The 19,253-nt window shown below is 39.2% G+C and overlaps 2 protein-coding genes across 5 annotated transcripts; both read right to left on the bottom strand.

The window, feature by feature from the left end:
- On the bottom strand, positions 1-4,008 carry LOC109715854. Of its 3 annotated transcripts, XR_002217767.1 has the most exons (4): positions 3,435-4,008; positions 1,663-1,807; positions 1,515-1,585; positions 1-887 (listed from the first exon to the last, which is right to left on the bottom strand). XR_002217767.1 is itself a non-coding variant. In XM_020241066.1 (3 exons), the coding sequence occupies exons 1-2, from the start codon at positions 3,850-3,852 to the stop codon at positions 1,521-1,523; spliced, it is 483 nt and encodes a 160-aa protein (XP_020096655.1). In that variant the 5' UTR covers positions 3,853-4,008; the 3' UTR covers positions 1-856; positions 1,515-1,520. The 3 variants fall into 3 exon arrangements, 2 of the variants coding, with proteins under 2 accessions (XP_020096655.1, XP_020096654.1); XM_020241066.1 differs by lacking the exon at positions 1,663-1,807 and having other exon boundaries at positions 1-856; XM_020241065.1 differs by lacking the exon at positions 1,663-1,807 and having other exon boundaries at positions 3,435-4,004.
- Positions 9,218-17,243, bottom strand: LOC109715823 (protein PLASTID TRANSCRIPTIONALLY ACTIVE 7). Of its 2 annotated transcripts, none has more exons than XM_020241014.1 (4): positions 16,979-17,243; positions 16,799-16,855; positions 16,653-16,700; positions 9,218-9,833 (listed from the first exon to the last, which is right to left on the bottom strand). In XM_020241014.1, the coding sequence occupies exons 1-4, from the start codon at positions 17,042-17,044 to the stop codon at positions 9,501-9,503; spliced, it is 504 nt and encodes a 167-aa protein (XP_020096603.1). In that variant the 5' UTR covers positions 17,045-17,243; the 3' UTR covers positions 9,218-9,500. The 2 variants fall into 2 exon arrangements, with proteins under 2 accessions (XP_020096603.1, XP_020096605.1); XM_020241016.1 differs by having other exon boundaries at positions 16,991-17,243.

Below are 19,253 nucleotides of genomic sequence, written 5' to 3'. Positions count from 1 at the left end.
TTCAGATCATCAAATGCAAGGATGTTGTCAAGAACAGCATTCGGGATTACTAGTTAATTCCTAGCCAAAACAAATTCACCAAAAAATTAGGCTTAGGGCCTGTTTAGCAACCACTAAAAACAGAGTTTTGGGTTAAGTACTGTTTCCTAAACAACACTGTAATTTTTACAAAATAACTGTTTTGATGAGTTCTGGAATGTAAAATTTACAACAAAAGAAATTATGAACAGAGTAATTTGAGGAAAAATTACACATCTACTTTTTTCTCTTATTTTTAACTCCATTCTCATCGGACTGCTAACCACTCCCCCTACTGTTCTTCTTCTACCTCCATCACCTCCTCCTTGACCTCACGACTCGCCGCTCGCCACCGTGCGGTCCTCAACAACGCCGCCCTCGCCGTTACCACCCCATCACCATCACCACCACCACCACCACCACCACCTCCCCAGCATCCGCCCGATCACCAGCACCACCTCATCCTCCGTCAACCGCAGCCGCCCCTCCACCTCCCCGATGCCCTCCTCCTCCACGGCCTCTTGCAGTGCCGCCATCATCACCTGGACCTGCCGTCACCACCGCCACCTCCGTCACCACGCCCCGTGCGGTTGAGGCAGTCCACTTCGCCGTCAAAGAACAATTCTGAGAACTCCTCCCCTCCGACCACCACCACCACCACCACTAAGCCCCAGGTGTCAAACCCCACGGTGCAACAAGTGCACCCTTGACAGAAGAGACTCCATCTTGGCCACCATCCACCTGCTGCAGCATTCCATGCTGCTCGACGACCCCACTCGGGAAGCCTCCTTCGATGTCAGCAAGCTCTCTGCATCCTCCAATACAGAGAGCGTCTCCTCTGGTAGTAAAAAATAGTGAATTTTCCAATCCTATAAAAAAATACGGTATTTCATCAAAACACTGAAAAACAGAGTAAAAAATTCCGGAGTATTCAAGATTTGATACCAACCTGTTACAACGGAATATAAAACTCTGTTTCAATTCTAGAAGTTGCCAAACGGGCCCTTAATTTAAAGGTTTCTTCTAGCTCACAATGACTAAAATTAGACAATCGTTGCTTATTCAGGACTATTGACAAATCTTTGTGAAATAACAATAGAAAGTAGTAATGAAGACAAATGCCTCAAACAAAGTAAAGTATTTGCCGACTACTCCCAAGATAGCATTTGTCTCCTCTCAGAAAAATGAACCATCACATTCAACTCTAAAAGGGTTAAGACACAGCAGACAAGGCAAGACAGCAGGTGCGATGGTTAACCATCACAGGTTTTTCCTTGTTCGCCTCATAATTTCTTTTTCTATCAATACAAGTTCAAATTAAGGATCATCTAACCATTCCTTTAGTAACGCAAATAAGTAAAAGAAGCTTCAAATTCTCTTAAATATAAAAGTTCAAGAGGACATAATGGCAAAAGAGAATCCCAATTAATTGCCAATTGCAGCGTCATATCAGGAAGAATCCAAATTACAAGCCTAATGAAGGATTCCTCACTTACCCCCAATCAAGCCGTCCACTCATCGTGAAATCCAGAAATTATAACTTCGCCATGGCCTTCTTGTTTATGACCTGAAAAATAAACAACATGATCAGATAAGATAGTGGACAAGTCACATTTTCAAGGTCCAGAGTGCACATTTACTTACGTCATAAACAAGACCCAATCCAATTGCCATGACTTGAGCTACTCATTTCAGCTCCTAAACTTGCCAAATTCTCTGTCATGCGTTGTTGCCTTAACAATTCCGCTATACAAAGATCATTGCGTCTCTTCAAATACAAAATGTGCACCTCCAACATGGTAAGAAGTACATCAAGAAAAGAACCCATAAAATTGGAAAAAACACTGGGCAACCAAGGAACAGATGCTTTTTCTTGACAGCGACAAAATGTAGTGATTCAAACAAGACAAAAACACTAGCAAAGGCCCACCAAGCGACATAGCTGCTAATAAACAATTCAATAGCAATTCTTTGAAATCTGTGATTGTATAAGGTTAATATCACGCTATATACAGGACGGGAAGAATGTCAAATAGCAATGCAACAAAGAATCAGAAAGCCTCCTGAAAGTGTCCAGACTAAAAAATCCTGTCTATTTAATTCAGTAGCTTTCGTTTATGCAAATCCAGAAATCAGTCTCTTGTAAGTGGCATCATCCGGTTTAATCCCGACATTTAGCATTTCGTCATGGAGATTCATGGCCTTTCTCATCTCTTTCTCGCGACAAAGTCCACCTATCATGACTACATAACTAGCACTATCTAACGCATCTTTCTCTCGCATATAATCAAAGACTTGGGTAGCTTCTTCAATTTTCCTTTGCAGAAAGAGTGCCTTAAGGATCGCATTATACGAACGAACATCCAGACATCCACTCAAATTTTTCATTCTTTCATGCAAAGAAATCACGGAATCAACAAGTCCATTACTAAAATAGTACTCCACCAAAGAGGAACACGAAGATCCATCAACTAAAATGCCTCTATCAAGTGCTCCATCCAAAAGAGAAGTAGCTTCTTTCCACAGCCCTTTACGGCATTGAGAAGATATATACTTGGAAATATCCGAACCATTTGGCAAAATTCCAGCCCCTATCAAATCCTTCAATACTCCATCCACTTCTTCGGATGGCTCTCCTTTGCATAACCCCGAGACAAAGGCATCACAACAGCCAGGGTTTACTTCAAAACCATCCCTCAACATAATCTGATAAAACCTTATCCCTTCCTCCACTCTCCCTGCTTTCGATAAAGCACTCAACAAACACATAAATGAATCATTTCCCAACCGAAAACTTCTACTTCGAGCTCTCTCTAAGAACATCTCAGCTGCATAACTCTTCCCACTCTCACAAAGCCATTGCACAACATAGTTATAATCCAAAGACGGCACTGTTGGCAAGTAACCTCTCACTATAATCTCTCTCAGCATCAATTTCATCACTCCGTCGTCCCCAAATTTACAAGCTCCATCAAGAATCAAGCTAAAGGTACTAAATTTAGGGCTCAAATCCATCTCAAACATCTCATTCAAGAGCCTAATAGCAACCCCCAATTCCCCGTTCCTACAATAACAACATATAACCAAATCATAGCTTGAGACGCCACAATGGCCCAGATCCAGCAATCTTCGGGCATTATGGAGCTTCCCTTCTTTGCAGAGAAGCCAAGTTAGAATTGCCCATGTACGAGAATCGATTGAACACCCCGAACGGAGAATTAGGGCATAGAAACCCCACGCAGCCCTAATCCGATTTCTCGAGCACAAGGCACGAAGCAGCGAGTTGCAGCTTCTGGCGGTCGGAAGACACCCTAAAACCCTTATTCTCGCTAGAGTCTCCAACGCACTGGAGAGAAACCTTAAAGAAGAGTAGGATTCGAGGATGAAACTGAGGATCCGAGATCGAGAGCTCTTACCAGCAGCATAGGTGGTGGATCGGAGCACTGAATCGAGAAGCGGCGCTGCCGAGGGCTCCGATCGGATCGCCGGGTCGAGGATCACCCTTGCAGGGCCGAGGAGGTCGGCGTCGACGAGGATTTGTAGGATCGCGGCGTGGGATCGGAGGTCGGGGGCGAAGGCAAGGTTGGAAACGGCGAATCGGAAGAAACGGAGGGCGATTAGGGGGTGGGATCGGAGCTTAGAGAGGACGCGGAGGAGGGAGGGGGAGGGAAAGCGCCTACGGTGGAGGAGGAGGGAGGAGACCTGGGAGGCCAGGGTTTGGAGCTCGAGAGAGCGGCGCCATTGGAGGGAGGTGGAGGTGGAGGTGGAGGTGGTGGCGGCGGCGGTGGAGAAGGAGCGGCGGAGGCGGAGGAGGAGGAGGAGGAGGCGCCGCATTTGGAGACGACGACGACGACGACGACGAGGGCCGGAGGAGGAGAGGAAGAGCAAGCGCAGTCGAGTGTTGACTGTTGAGTGCTGAGCACCCAAATTGGGCCGGGGGCCATGATAGACCGGACCGAATCGGTTTATGGCCCTGGGGGAGGGAATTTTTGGGCTAATAAGCCTAGAGAACGTTTCGATTGTAAGAATAGATATCAAAAATTTTTATTTATAAAATTAGGCTTCTAAAATAATTTAATTATTTATTGCCTTCTAAAAGCAATAAGTTATATATCTGCTTTCACGTAGGGCATATTTGATTGTTATTTTTATAAAAGTAACTTTTGAATTCGATTATTTGATTAGCTATAAAATGGAAAATAGAAAACTCTAATTTTGTAGTTTTGATTATTTGATTATAAATGGAGAAGTGAAAATATAAACAAACAACTTGTTATCATACTTTAAATTAAAATTAAAATTTGAAACTCAAATTTAATTTTAAATTTTTAAATTTAAACTTAAATCCGACTTAAATTTATAATTAAAATTTAAAACGTACAATTAAATTTGTAATCTGAATTTTAAAGTTTAAGTTAAAACTCATAACTAAAATTAAATTCTAAAATCAAATTTCAACTTTAAAATTTTAAATTTCGAATTCAAGTTTCAATAGATAATTTCAATTTATAATTTGGAATAATTTGAATTCAAAGTGCAAATTAATGTTTGTAGCTAAAGATAATTTGATTAAAAATTTAATTTAAATATTTTAATTCTAATTTTAATTTTAATTTTAATTTTAAATATAAATATAAATTTGTTAATTTGAATGTAAAAAATTTTTGTTGAATTTGAATTTAACGCCATGCTTCCCAAGAGGTCACCCATACTAGTATTACTTTAGCCCTAACACGCTTAATATTCTTGGGTCTAGCGACCACCCAAAATACTGTCGCTGTTTTAAAGAGATTTAGTCTTTATATATCTTATATATAGATATTCCAATTTCTGTGTGTGTTACATTCTTTCCTTTTAAGCCTTAAAATCCTTATTAGACTCAAACATACAAATAAATACCAGGCAATATGAGATTCGTCTTACTAGCCTTAGCCAACTTTGTGGGTGGAGCGTGGGCGATGTGAGGCTCCTCTCACTAGCCTTACTCGACTTTGTGGGTGGAGCGCATGTGATGTGAGATTCATCTCGCAAGCTTTAGCCGACCTTATGCCAAGTCACGCTCTATCCACAACAATCGTCAACCGAGGCTGCACTATACCCACTGTATGATCCTAGCTCAATCGGAACTCATTTCACACTTTTCTGGCTGGTGATTGGCTTCAATACCAACTTATAAACAATGGGCGATAGTGATTGACCTTAACGACCTTATCGGGAGTTGTGCTCCGCCCACAACAGTCGTCAGCCAAGGAGCCGCATTCTATCTGCCGTATGACCCTAACTCTACCGAGACTTATCTCACAACTGTGACGTCTCACTTCCTAGGGGGTCACCCATCCTAAGGCTACTTTAACTCTAGCACACTTAAACCTTTTTTACTTCTTAAGTTTAGTCATTGCCCAAAATATTATATCTGGATGAAAAGGGCTAGTCCTCATATATCTTATATATAAGAGTATTCCAAATATTGGGAGTGTCACATTGAAATTACAAATAAAATTTAAAATGTGAAATGAATTTTATGATCACAATTCAAATTTAAGTTGAAATTCAACTCTAAAAAAACATTTCAAAGATTAAAGTAACAAATGTAATTTTTTAGATAAACTCTCTATTTTCAGTGACGGCAAAATTTTTTTTGCCGAAATCAAAAAAATAAGATTTAGTCATAACTTAATTTTTTAACTCATTTTTGTAAAGTGATTTTTTTCTTTACTTTTGCAAACCAAACAACTGATAAAATATTACTTTCTGAAAGTATTATTTTCAGTGCATCACTTTTGGTCAATCAAACATGTCTTTATATACGTTTCACATTCGAGCTCTGAAGGTGGTGATTCATTCACTCTGTAGGTCTACTTTTATATATAAATTTTTTTAAAAATTATTTTTATAATTATAGTATTTGTTAAGTCTATTAATAAAAAAATTGCTGGGAGGGTGGGGAGGCAAAGTTGTGAGGTGCCCCAGTGCCTGTTTGGTCCATCTTTGGAGAAATGATTTTTGTAGAAATAATTTTGGTTTGAAAAGTTACTTTTAGTTAACAGATGTAATTTTTGGGCAGGACTAACAGTAAAGTGATTTTTTGAAATGATTTTGTAAAATATGTGAAAATTTCTTTAAAGTGATTTATAAAATTTAAGATTTTAAATTAAAAAGTTTAATTTTTAATTTCTAAATTTTTAAATTTAACAATTAAAAATTAAAATTTCAATGTAAAAATTTAAAATCTAAATTTAAATTTAAATTTTGAATCTAAAATTTAAATTTAAATTTAAATTTTGAAATTTGAATTCCAAATCAAAATCAGATTTTAGAAAACAAGATTTTACTACTTTTGGGGCCTTTAAAATTAGGAATCTTATTCTAAAAAATAAGAATCAAATTTTATATAAGAGGTTAACCCAAGCACTGCATTAAAAGATTTTTTTTTTTTTAGCCCTAAAATTACTTTCTTAGAGCTAGACCAAATGCCCAAAACCCTAAATCAATAAAATAAGAGAAGAATAGGAAGGTTGAGATTAAGCGGACACATGTCACCATGTGACACTTCTAATCCTCCAAACTATTAAAATAATTTTAACTAGTATAGAACCTGCGCTTCGCAACAGATAGATTATATTTCAATCAATTAAAATATATTATTATTAAACTTATAAGATTAAAAAATTATAACTAAATAAAAAATTATCAAATAGTAGTATATACATTAAAAAAAATAACTCTTTTAGTAATATTTTCTAAATATTTAAATAATTACATTATTTTAACAACTTTATTTAATTAAAAATTAATTAAATTCAATAGTTTTGAAAATTGTTCTATACATAACTTTTTTAATATTAAAATCAAAATAAAATTATATAAAATTTAATCTTTTAAAATTTTATTTTTTACAATCCAACCATTCTATATGTTAGATTTTAAAATTTACGTATAAAAAATTATATATTTGAAATTTTCATAATAAAAATATTTAGGTTGGATTTAAAAAAAAAAACCTCAATCCCTAAAAAAAAATAAAAAAAATAAAAAAAAATCCCCCCCAAGTCGCCCGCTCACACCCGCTGCGCTGCCCTACGCTGCCACATGGAGCGTTCGCGCCCGCCCTGCCACGTCTGCCCTAAGCCACGTGGCATATTTTGAGAACTCAACTTTTATTATTGGCCTTTTTGCATAAAAAATCCACTTATTTTGGGTTTTTGCAAAACCGCGCCACCTTTTTCGTTTTTGGAGATTCGGTCCACTTTTTCAGCAAACTGACCAAAATACCCTTATTACTTTTTCTCTTTCCTCTTTCTCTCTCCTCTTCGTTTCTTCCGTTATTTTTTTTTTTTCGTTCTTTTTTCGAGCCCGCCGCCGAGCCCCTCCTCCGCCTCCGCAAGCCGAACCCCTCCTCCTCTCCCCCGCCGCCGCCGCCTGCCGAGCCCACCCTCACTGTCGTCTCGCGCTGCCTTCTCTCTCTCTACTCTTTCTCTCTCTTCCTCAGCCCCTGATCATCACTCTCCGTCGCCCTCTCTCAAGCACGCGCCGCGAAGCTCGCGTCCTCACTCCTCGCCTCCACAACGAACCGCCGGCCTGCGTCGCACCGGAAGTTTATGAGGGCGAGAAGCCCTCGTCAAGCTCAAGGATCGAGGAGTCCCCGAATCGTCGCCCTCCTTCAACGCGCAAAGCTTTCCTGCCGCCGAGCCTTCCTCCTCATCTCCCCCGCCGCCACCTCGCCGAGCCCACCCGCCACCGTCGGTCTCCGTCGCCGCTCGCCGTCGCCGCCCCTGCGTCCGCCTTGCGACCAGCCATCGTCACCGCCTCTCAATCGCCTCGTCACTGCCCCTTCTGAGCCTCGTCACCTCGCTTCCCATCGTCTCTTTCCGTCGATCGTCACCTCGTCTCCGTTGCCGTCGCCAAGCCTCTACGCCTCCATTAATGGTGTAATGGTGCACAATTCAACCATTTACAACCATTACATGGTTTAATGTGCAATTGGTGCACCATACACTAATGCACATTACACATGTCACAACTATGAAATTACACCATTAGTGGTGTAAGGTGGCACCATACACTATGAAGAAGAATAAGAAGCAGCCCGGCATGCGACGCGCCGCGTGCCAACGCCCGCCGCGGCGGCGGCTATCGCGCCCAGCCGCGACAGACCCGCCCCCACTCGCGGCTGTGCGCGCTCGCGCCAGGAGCAGACCACTCGATCAGCCTCCCCTGCCGCTGGCCGACAAGCCTCATCGGCGTCGTCGGCGCCGCGGCCTGGGAGGCTCGACGTCGGCGCCGAACGTCAACAGCAGCTAGACGAGGTCGTCGCCGGCAGTGTCCCGCGGGCCTGCGCGATGCCGAGTGCAGCAGACATGACGCCTAGGCCATCAACGGGCGTCGCGGGCGCCAATCCGGGTCCTCCGCTCCATACCGCCGCGACAGACTCCGCAGCCTCTCCTCAGCCGCGACGTCGATAGCGACTGACGACGTGGCGGCGGAAACGAGGGGGCTGCGACTGGCAGACACGGTGTACAGGCGGCCATGGGCCGCGCCTACGCCATGGTGCTTGGGCTCGCAGAACGGCCCCGCCATACGGAGAGACGTACGGTGGCGGCGGCTCGGCGGCGGCGGCGGGGGAGAGGAGGAGAGGTCGCGGGCGGTGGAGAGGAGGGTGAGGAGGGAGGCAACGGTGAAGAAGGAGGGTGAGGAGGGAGGCGGTCCGATCCGCCTCTTTTTTTTCGGCGAGAAAAAAAAAAAGAACGACAGAAATGAAGAGGAGAGAGAAAGAAGAAAGAGAAAAAGTAATAAGAGTATTTTGATCAGTTTGCTGAAAAAGCGGACCGAATCTGCAAAAACGAAAAAGGTGGCCCGGTTTTGCAAAAGTCCAAAATAAGTGGATTTTTTATGCAAATTGGCCTTTATTATTTTGTATAGGTATTATTATTTTGTATAGGTAAGTTAACAAATTAATAAAAAAATGAGATGAAAACTGTCACCTCACGGATCTTTTGAGCATTCTTTTAATATACCAAAATAACTTTCATAAACTTTACAATCCTGTTTAGATGTATAAATATGTTATTCAATATACCATCTTAATTTGTTTTAGTAATTTATATATCTGGACGATGAGAAGTAACTTTCTACTTTCAATCATACTAGAAAATTCTTATACCAAATAAGTTATTCCGACATTCAAACAAGGTATAAAAGATTATTCAAAAAAATGTATTTTTTTTCAACCAAAGGGATTAAAAGAATTCAGTTACAGAAGCACAACATCCACCATCAGTCATGTAGACCTACAGTTCTTGATTTAAAGCCAACCTGGATTTTAAACCCTTATAAATGCAAAGACATGTCCTGAGAGTAAAATAAGGCATCAGCAGAGCAACACTTCTTCCTGCTACAAGGTACTTTCATTCTACCCGTAAAAGAAAGTTAAATCTAGAAATTGCCGAAGAGCCTGACAAGCAGCATTGGCAGGAAATATTCACTTAATCGAATCCTTCTTTCAAATAATTAGGCCCCGGCTTGAATGGATCGGGTTCCATGTAAGCCTCGGTACGATAAAAACCAGCTTCGTTCATGCGGTTGCTGAGAACATGCAATATGGCTTTCTTAGATCCGTATTCATCTCTATTTTTCTCGATGTACGACGTGGCCTCCGCTGCCACCTCATTCACAAAGGCAAACCTGTTTTCTTCAGAGAGCAATAGCTTCTCGATGTCCATAGATATTATCTTCCCGTTCTGCCGTATCTTCCTAACTTGCTCCTCCAGGAACGGGATACGCTCCATCTTGTACCGTACCTTGTCGTCTTCCTTCGTCTGAGACAAAAGCATAGCCACAAAATTAGACAGGGTAAATGGCAATTGTTATCTCCTGTATACGCATGATAAAATGAAACAACGAAAAGCAACATCCAGTTTCTAATCAGTTCATCAGCGCACAATCTGGTGGAAGAATGAGTTCAGTACAGTCATTTTAACTCCCATCACAAGGAAAAAGAGAGGAAAGACAACATGGGCCACACATCAGGTGTGAGAAAGAAGTTCTTCGGTAGTAAATAGAATTGTACAATTCTAGTATGTTTTTCAATAAGAAAAAATAAATATATCCGAAACAATACTAAACAAGAAAAGTTTCAAATAGACAGAAGCAGAAAAGTCAAGGTCCGGTTCATGGCTGAAACTACAAAATTCCTTATATAAGTTATACCTTTAAAATTGCTCTTTGTTTTTTTTTCTCAAAGGATGAACATTCATTAGAATCGCAACTTCGCGCAGGATAGAAGCTATAGCGCACAAGAATACAAGGCTTCTTCTAAGCATTAATACAACTGGTTTCTTGGGTTACTCTTCTTTCTTCTGAATCCATCTCCATATTAACCTTCACAAAGTAAGTGCACACCGCCAAGAAAAAGAATACAGCAGTGATCAATTCGTAGAAAAGGAAACCAATGCTCATTACTTACACCACAGTAACGATATTCAACACAGGTAATGATATCCATCAGAATTTTGATTTGAAATTGGGCATGCAACTCTCGTTCATGTTAGTACATCCAATGCGACACATATTCTCCTTAAGCTAAATATAAAGCAGTCATTTGAAGCTTAACACTTCACAGGCTTTAATATAAAAAAAGAATTATCTAACCTAGGCTCATATTGGATGTCGGAATAAGTCATATAATTTATTTCGGTAGGAGGATTTTCTTATGTAATTGAAAGCAAAAGTTTGATTTTTGTTTCTTGAAAGGTCTTAACATTTATGATTTGGTAAGATAGCATATTTCACCTATAATTCGAAAGAAATGACTTGAAGGTTAAATATGGTGTTTCATTTTAGGCATTTGATCACACTCATCTACCAACTATAACAAACTTCTTAAAGTAAATCAAGGAGTTATGCCGAATAAAATGTCCATCACATCCAAACAGCGCATGGAATTCATAGCATTAACAGGAGATCAAAAGAGTGCATCCAAACAGGCCCTTCGGACATTCATAATACTTACAGCAGCTCAAATGAGCCTGAGACACAAGACCGCTCAGTTACTGTGTGGAAACTGATAACTGAATATCTTGTATCATCCTTGCAGCATACAATTAAGCTAAATTAGCTCATGATTAATGCATAAGACGGAATGAGCTCTCCTCTAATACAATTAAATTAGTTCATGACTAATGCATATGCACAAAAAGCCAGTCAATTAAGCTGAAAAGGATCATGAACTCTTTCTCTTCTCCTTTCTAATTTATGTGCGAGAGTTCATTAAGCATATGTTAGAAGTTTGCAACAGGCTATTCAAAAAGAAAGGACAATATAAGCCAGCAGAAAAGTTTAATATATGGCTTGAGTGATGTAAGACAAATTAGAAAAATCCTAATCTATCTTGCTAGGGATAAGCCGATAATCTGTTTGAAACCAAAATTTAGAATTTTCTAGAAATTTTAGAGTAATTTTCAATTTTTAAAATTTTTTTTAAAGATTTTAATGAATTTTAAATCAACTTTTGGAATTAAAAAAGACAAAACCCAAGATGGAGTTATGGCTGGAGGGCTGGGAGCAAGAAGGGTTCCGTAAAATTCTTTTATTTCTTATTTTTTTGAAAAAAAGAGGAAATTGAAGATAATAGCTGATAAATAGGGTAAAAGCAAGAAAAATTTGTAGATTTTTTTTAGAAAATTAAAAAAGCAAATTTAGAAGAACAATAAAAGGGTAATAGAGAAAAGGAAATCGGATAAAGGAAAGAGAAGATAGAAACAACGTATTAAGTACCGCCCCAATACAGTATGGCACGGGGCAGCAGGTACTGGGGGAATGGTACAGGAGGGGTTTCACAGGACCCCCCGTGCTGCGATACCTGCTTGGGTATCGCGCAAGAAAGCGCAATACCCAACTAGGTATCACGGCATAGTGTCGTGCCGAGCCTTTTTTTGTGTTTTTTTTTCTTTTTGCACCCCCTCGCCTAACCCTCCATCGTGCACTACCCAAGTGGGTACAGCGGCACAGTGCCCTGTTGTTTTCTTTTTTTAAAATTCATTAGCTATCGCGGCACAGCGACAGTTAATGAATTTTATTACTGTATTTTAATTTCTATTCTGTATGAGGTATAGTTGTACTTTACAAATAAAAAAGCTTACCAGTATATTAATTAGTGAGTACAGTAAGCTATACACAACAAATATTTATAATTATTTGACTAAATCTTTCAAAATAAAATCGGCACACCCCCGTGCCACGGCACTTTAATCCTTAGACAGAACCTTTTTGCCGACGCACACGGCAAGGGAAGGAGAAGACATCACGGCCACGGTCAAAATCATAAACACCAAACTATTTCATAATAACTCATCTCTAAAATTACAAATATATGTTATATTTGTAACCGTCAAAATATAATCCTAATCTTGGCCAAATCCTATAATTTTAACAATCTTTTCTAATTCGAACATATCTAAAGAACTCTAAACCATATCCCTAAATCTTTGGAATTTATTTCGTATGAAAAGATCCTAAAAATCTATTAAAAATCACTAAAACAAATTAACGGAAAAAAGTTTCGAAAATAAAGAAACATGAAGTTTTAAATTCTAATTAATTTCCTGGTTGCGTCAATTCGCTTCTGCTGCGTGTATCATGTCCTCGAGATATCTGTTGAAGCTCGAAGATATTTTGGATATGGTCCAAGAATTTCATCACCAGTAGTGAAATGAACTTGACGTAGAAGCAAACTTTTACCCACCTTCTTCGACTTCACAATATTAGTTAATTTACGAGGCATGAGTTTTATTTTTAATCCAGCACAGTCGAATGAGTAGGTATTTTCATATCCATCGTGCTTCACTTTGTGATCATACATCTATAGCCGTCCAAGTAGTATATGTGTGACTTTCATAGGTGGAACATGTCACGATATTTGTTGAATTAACTTACCAATTTAATATAAACCTAGGCATTGTCGAGCGACTTTCAAGTTTTGGTTATTCACCCATGCTAATTTGTAACGCTCGGGATGTGATGTGGTCTTCAGTTTCTATAACGCCCCAATAGTCCCATATCAGGTGGAAAAATAATTCTGATTAGAATATATGAGGCCTACACGCTATTAATAATAACTGGACTAAAGCATTTTAGGCCAGTAGTTTGGGCCCAATGAGTTATTATTGTTAGCGGGTCGGGTCGTTATAATTGGTATCAGAGCCCAATACCAGCCGGAAGTGTGAAAGCTAAGTACTATGCAGGACAAAATACTACACCAACGGATTTGGTAGGAGCCACCTCTTGAACCCGTAGGAGCCACCTCAAGACTCTCACCAATCTGTATATCTGTGATCTAGGTTTGAACCTGATATTTGGGCTTAAGCATTTTGGGCCGGTGGTTTGGGTCCAACGAGTTATTATTGCTGGTGAGTCGGGTCGTTACAATTGGTATTAGAGCCAAATACTAGCCGAAAGTGTGAGAGCTTAGTGCTATGTGGGGCAAAGTGCTACACCAACGTGTTTGGTGGGAGCCACCTCTTGAATCCGTAGGCGCCACTTCTAGAATTCTACATCGCCTGGTAATTCTGGTCTGGGTTTGGACCTTACGAGAACGTCAGGGTCTAAACAGGGAGAGTTTGTAACGCCCCAATAGTTTCACATCAGGTGAAAAAATGATTCTGATTAAAATATATGAGACTCACATGCTAGTAATAATAACTGAACTTAAGCATTTTGGGCCAGTAGTTTGGGCCCAACGAATTATTATTGCTGGCGGGTCGGATCGTTATAATTGGTATTAGAGCCAACTACTAGCTGGAAGTATGAGAACTAAGTGCTATGGGGGGCAAAGTGCTACACCAACAGATTTGGTGGGAGCCACATTTTGAACCCGTAGGAGCCACCTTTAAAATCTCACATCGCTTGGCAATTCTGATCTGTATGTCTATGATATGGGTTTGAACCTGATAACTGGGCTTAAACATTTTGGACCAGTAGTTTGAGCCCAATGAGTTATTATTATTGGTGGGTCAGGTCGTTACAGTTTCATTTTGTCAATGGCTTCTTCAGACAATGTTGGCGTAACTTCCCAAGTCTATAAACATTGAACAAACTTGTTCATTACAAAAAAACTCGAGTTTAAAAGATGATATGGCGTTTCCACTCTTTATCGTCTTTCGTTACATGGGTTGCGAGTATAGGCCTAATATCTCCGCAATGTTCAAACTCTTCGTCATATTCGGGCTCATGCACTTCAATATCATCATCATCATCATCATCATCATCATCATCATCATACAATACAACGTATAATTTTTCAAAATCACCCTCATGTGCTTAAGCCATTATTAAGTTGCGTTGTGGACACTGGTAATCATAATGCCAGGTCTTGTCGCACTTGAAACACCTGCCTTCTATTTTCTTCAATGCCTCAAATTTGATGCCTTAGAGGATGCCTGAGAAGTTGATACTGGTTGCTTCATCTTTTCGGGTATAGTGTAGTGACGTTCAGACTGTGACTTAGGGGCCGCGTTGGTGAAACATGTGCATTTTGCTCCGCCACAATTTGGTTTGCAACTTGATCTACATCGACAAGTGAGAGGAATCGACTGGATGCTAACTTTTCGACAATATTGGAATTGAGACCCGATCCATACATGGTAATCAGCAAATCCTCACTCCATGGGAATTCCAATCGTGTTGCCAGGTAGTACAAGTGCGAAGTGTACTCAACTATCATGGTACCGTGAGTCAAACAAGTAAACTAGTATTGAATGCCCTGTCTATAGTCAATTGGTATGAATTGGCGTGTCATAAATCTTTCCATGTCCTCCCACATATGGATAGCCAAATAAGGATGTCGTTGCTCTCGTGTCCACCATATACGTGCTGTACCACAGAGTTTTGACTCTACAATCATAATTTTTTGATCTTCGACAGGCTAGTGCCAACGAAAATATGCCTCTAGACTACAATCATATAAGTACTTCAGGGTACATGTCGCCATAAAACTTCTTGACATGAAACTTTACACCTCTTTGATTTTCTATAGCTTTGGCATAAGATATGGTGGTTTAAGTATACGGCAGAGTATTTTGAACGGATTGTGGTATGACAGGAAGTAAGGGTGGAACGAAAGTTGTGAATGTTAGGGAGGAGCCCGTGGGTGGTGGAGGTTTCGAATGAGTTAGGTTTTAAGGAGTTGTTTGATTTCAACTAATTGTTGGTTGTTTTGAACGATGTTCAAAATTATTTGGTTATTAAGAGATTGCAAATCAGTTTCTAACTTTTCGAAACGAGTATTGGTAGAAAGCTCAAAATTTTCAAATATTGAACTAAGTGTTGCATTTGTTGGCATTTTTAAAATTAATTTATTGATCAACTTTGGCTCTAATACCAAAATGGATGTAGAACAAATTAGAAAAATCCTAATCTATTTTGCTAGTGATGAGCTCAAAACTGTTTAAAACCAAAGTTTAGAATATTTAGAAATTTTAAGAGTAATTTTCAGATTTTTTAAAAAATTTTAAAGATTTTAATGGATTTAAATCAATTTTCGAAATTAAAAAAAAAAGACAAAAACCAAGATAGTATGGCTCGAACAAGAAAGGGTTCTGTACAGTTTTTTTAATTTTTTAATTTTTAAAAAGAATTAAGAAAAAATTGAAGATAATAACCGATAAATAGAGTAAAAGCAAGACTATTTTAGAAAATTGGAAAAGCAAATTTAGAAGAAGGATAAGTGAGAAATAGAGAAAAGGAGATAAGATGAGAAAGAAAAGAGAAGATAAAACCTTTTTAAGAAGAAGAATTTTGCCAACACACACGGTAGGGGTAGAAGAAGATACCACGACCCGTCGCCAAACTATTGTTTCGAATAATTTTTTGAGTTCTAGAACTGCTAATTGGGCCGACTTAGAAGTACAGTCAGCCAGCCTGCATAACTTTCTGTAGCACATCTACAGGTTGCTCTCTTCCTTAGGGGACATATCTCTCAGAAGTATCCTCAGTATCAAACTAAAAATCTCCAGAATACTATGAAAAGTGGAAGCTTCATGTTTAGACAGATCAGATAATAACAAAACAACACCTACTTTAGCAACAAAGAACATTAAGTAACAAAAAGAAAATAAGATATATGTAAAACGAATTTAGAAAAACAGTGGCAGAACCAGGAAAAGTGCAATAACTTTTTACCTATTTTCTTCTGCAAGAAACTCAAAAATATTGAGCGTGCAACATAAGAATCGTCATATCTTCTAGCAAGATCTGACAGTCAGAATTAGTTCTAGAGATCAGGGAGTTGTCTATCGTCAAAAATTATGCATCATTTCTTTCACCCAGCTAACAGTTTTGACCTCCGGATTTAAAGAGCGTCTGTTATATATATTAGAACCGAAATCTTTTAACAATTTTATTTTTTGTTCCTATAATACTTCTAATAATTATGCAGTTTTCTTCTTTAAGCCGATTACCGATTAGTTAGCGCAGGGTGCCAAGAAAATTACATCTAGTCTAGTATAGCCTTGAATGTGCAGCCAAAGCATACAAAACGGTTTCCCCAACATACATTTTACAACATCAAACATGAAAACCTCATTATCAAGCTTAAAAAGGAAAATAGAGATCGATCAATGCCCTAGGAGGTGGGCACATACCAGCTTGCGGCGGCGCCATACGCGCCTTCTGCTGCGACTTTCTCCCCCCTGGAACCAGAAGAATTACACACTCGTGATGGTTTCTCGAATAGGTTGAGAGGAATGCAGGGGGAGGGGAGGAGGAGCGTCGAAAGCAACGGGCAAACCTGGGCAGTCGCGGAGATGATTCTACAGCTGCGGCAGGGCTTCGGCTCCGCCGCCCTCTGGGACAAAAAAAAAAAAATTAAGGAACGTGGGAGAGTTTAGTTTAGTTTAGTTTAGTTTAGTTTAGTTTAGTTTAGTGTGGAAGCAGAAGGCGGCAACCGGAACAGGGGAGCAGAGCTTACGGAGGAGCTAACCGGGAGGAACGACGGTGAAGGATAGCAGATAGAATATTGGGCGCCGACAGACATGGATGAGATGGCACTCGGCTTCTCTTTTCTTGAGAATAGCGATTAAACCAGCAGAAATTGAACTTACCTGCTTTGATTCGGAAGACAGGCGAAGAGCTTACAGAGAGTCGACCATTTATTAAAGAGAGAGAGACAGAGAGAGAGAGAGAGAGAGCTCAGAGAGGCGAAGAGATAAGGGCACTGTTTATTCTTGGACACAATTTCATATGTATATACCTACGGTTTTAAAATTAAAATTTTATCCCTATAAAATTTAAACTGTGTAATAATTTATTGAATTTATCTGAATTTTGGTCTGTTTTGATTCAACCGCTCAACCTTTGAAAATTTTGATTTTAATACTCAATCTTTAAATTTACCTGAAATAAGCCATTTGATAGTCTACTCACTTTAATAAAATTGTAGTTGCATAAATTGTATGAAAAATGAATTATGCATTTAATTTTTGTAGTTTAAGAGTTATTAAAAGGTCAAATCAAATGAATTTAAAAATTAGGTAGCAAAATCATTTTTTTTTAGTTTAAATAGTTGAATTAAAATGAGTCATAAATAATCGTATGTTCTATATACTTTTACTTTTCAATTATCATATATAATATATACATTTCTTCCGAGCTTCAAAATATACAAAAGTATTCCTAATATATTATCTAGGCCAATTTGCATAAAAAATTCACTAATTTTGGGCTTTTGCAAAACTGGGCCACCTTTTTCGTTTTTGCAGATTCGGTCCGCTATTTCAGCAAACTAAAAATACCCTTATTACTTTTTCTCTTTCCTATTTCTCTCTCCTCCTCTTTTCTCTCGTTGATTTTTTTTCCTCTCGCCGAAGAAAGCAACAGAGACAGAGGCGGAGGCGAAAATGGCCCGCCTCGCCTCTCACCCTCATGCTCTCGCCCTCGTCCTCGCCTTCGTCCCGTGCACCCCCCACCTTGCTCCCCTCCGACCCCACCGAGGCCGCGCAGCGACTCTTTTTTTTTTTTTCCTCTCCGACTCTCCTCCATCGTCTCCGACAACAACGCCTCTCTCGCCCTTCCCCTCCCTTCTTGTCCTCTCCTTCTCCCTCCTCCTCTGTCACCTCCGACGACGACGCATCTTCACCGACGCTGACACCGTGGAGGTCGCTGCGGCGCTGCAGCCTCGGAGCAGGGGGTCCTTAGCGACGTCGTCACCGACGCTGTAGCCGTTGGCAGAGAGGGGTGACAAAAAAAAAAATTATAAAAGAAGCAAGAAAAAAAAATAAAGAAAAAAAATTATAGAAAAAGAAAGATGAAGATGAAATTGCACCGTTAAAAAAAATTATACTCTTTTAAAAAAACGTTGCACTATTATGGACATAAGTTGTATTACTTAAAATGTAAATTGCAGCTTTAAGATAAAAATTACACTCTTTGAACAAAAATTGCACTCTTTGAGAGATATTTATACTGTTTCTTCTCTTATTGCACTCTTTCATATGTAAACTGCATACATTAAGATGAAAGTTACACTCTTTAAACGAAGGTTACACTCTTTGAGAGATATTTACACGGTTTCTCCTCTTGTTGCACTCTTTGAGATGTAAACTGCACCTCTTTAAGAGATATTTATACTGTTTCTTCTCTTGTTGCATTGTTTCTCCTCTTGTTGCACTATTTCTTCTCTTATTACATTATTTTTCCTCTTAAACTGCACCCTTTAAGAGGAGAAACAGTGTAACAAGAGGAAAAATAATGCAACAAGAGGAGAAACAATGCAACAAGAGGAGAAACAGTATAAATATCTCTTAAAGGAATGCAATTTACGTCTCAAAGAGTGCAAGAAAAAGAAAAACAGTGTAAATATCTCTCAAAGAGTACAACTTTCGTTTAAAGAGTGTAACTTTCATCTTAATGAATGCAGTTTATATATGAAAGAGTGCAATAAGAGAAGAAACAGTGTAAATATCTTCCAAAGAGTGCAATTTTCGTTTAAAGAGTGTAATTTTTATCTTAAAGCTGCAGTTTACATCTTAATAGTGCAACGTTCTTTTAAAACAGTGCAATTTTTTTTTAATGGTGCAATTTCATCCTCATCTTTCTTTTTCTATAATTTTTTATCTATATTCTTTTTCTTGCTTCTTCTATATTTTTGTTTTGTCACTCGTCTCTGCCAGCGCTGATAACAACGCCGCTAAGGACCCCCCGCTCCGAGCTGCAGCGCCGCAGCGACCTCCACGGTGTCGGCGTCG

Source organism: Ananas comosus, linkage group 9 (assembly GCF_001540865.1).
Source record: "Ananas comosus cultivar F153 linkage group 9, ASM154086v1, whole genome shotgun sequence".
NCBI lineage: Eukaryota > Viridiplantae > Streptophyta > Magnoliopsida > Poales > Bromeliaceae > Ananas > Ananas comosus.
Note: the sequence above shows the minus strand (reverse complement) of the source record. Positions and strands in the feature narration are given on the sequence as shown.

Bases quoted from the DNA above. Each gene is read 5' to 3' on its own strand.
- LOC109715854 (XM_020241066.1), bottom strand. From the start codon at position 3,852: ATGCGGCGCCTCCTCCTCCTCCTCCTCCGCCTCCGCCGCTCCTTCTCC. The intron at 1,586-3,434 runs GTAAGAGCTCTC...TTTATTTTTCAG, and splicing joins ATCCACCACCTATGCTGCTG to GTCATAAACAAGAAGGCCAT.
- LOC109715823 (XM_020241014.1), bottom strand. From the start codon at position 17,044: ATGTCTGTCGGCGCCCAATATTCTATCTGCTATCCTTCACCGTCGTTC. The intron at 16,701-16,798 runs GTTTGCCCGTTG...TTCTGGTTCCAG, and splicing joins TCATCTCCGCGACTGCCCAG to GGGGGAGAAAGTCGCAGCAG. The intron at 9,834-16,652 runs GTATGTGCCCAC...CTTTTGTCTCAG, and splicing joins TATGGCGCCGCCGCAAGCTG to ACGAAGGAAGACGACAAGGT.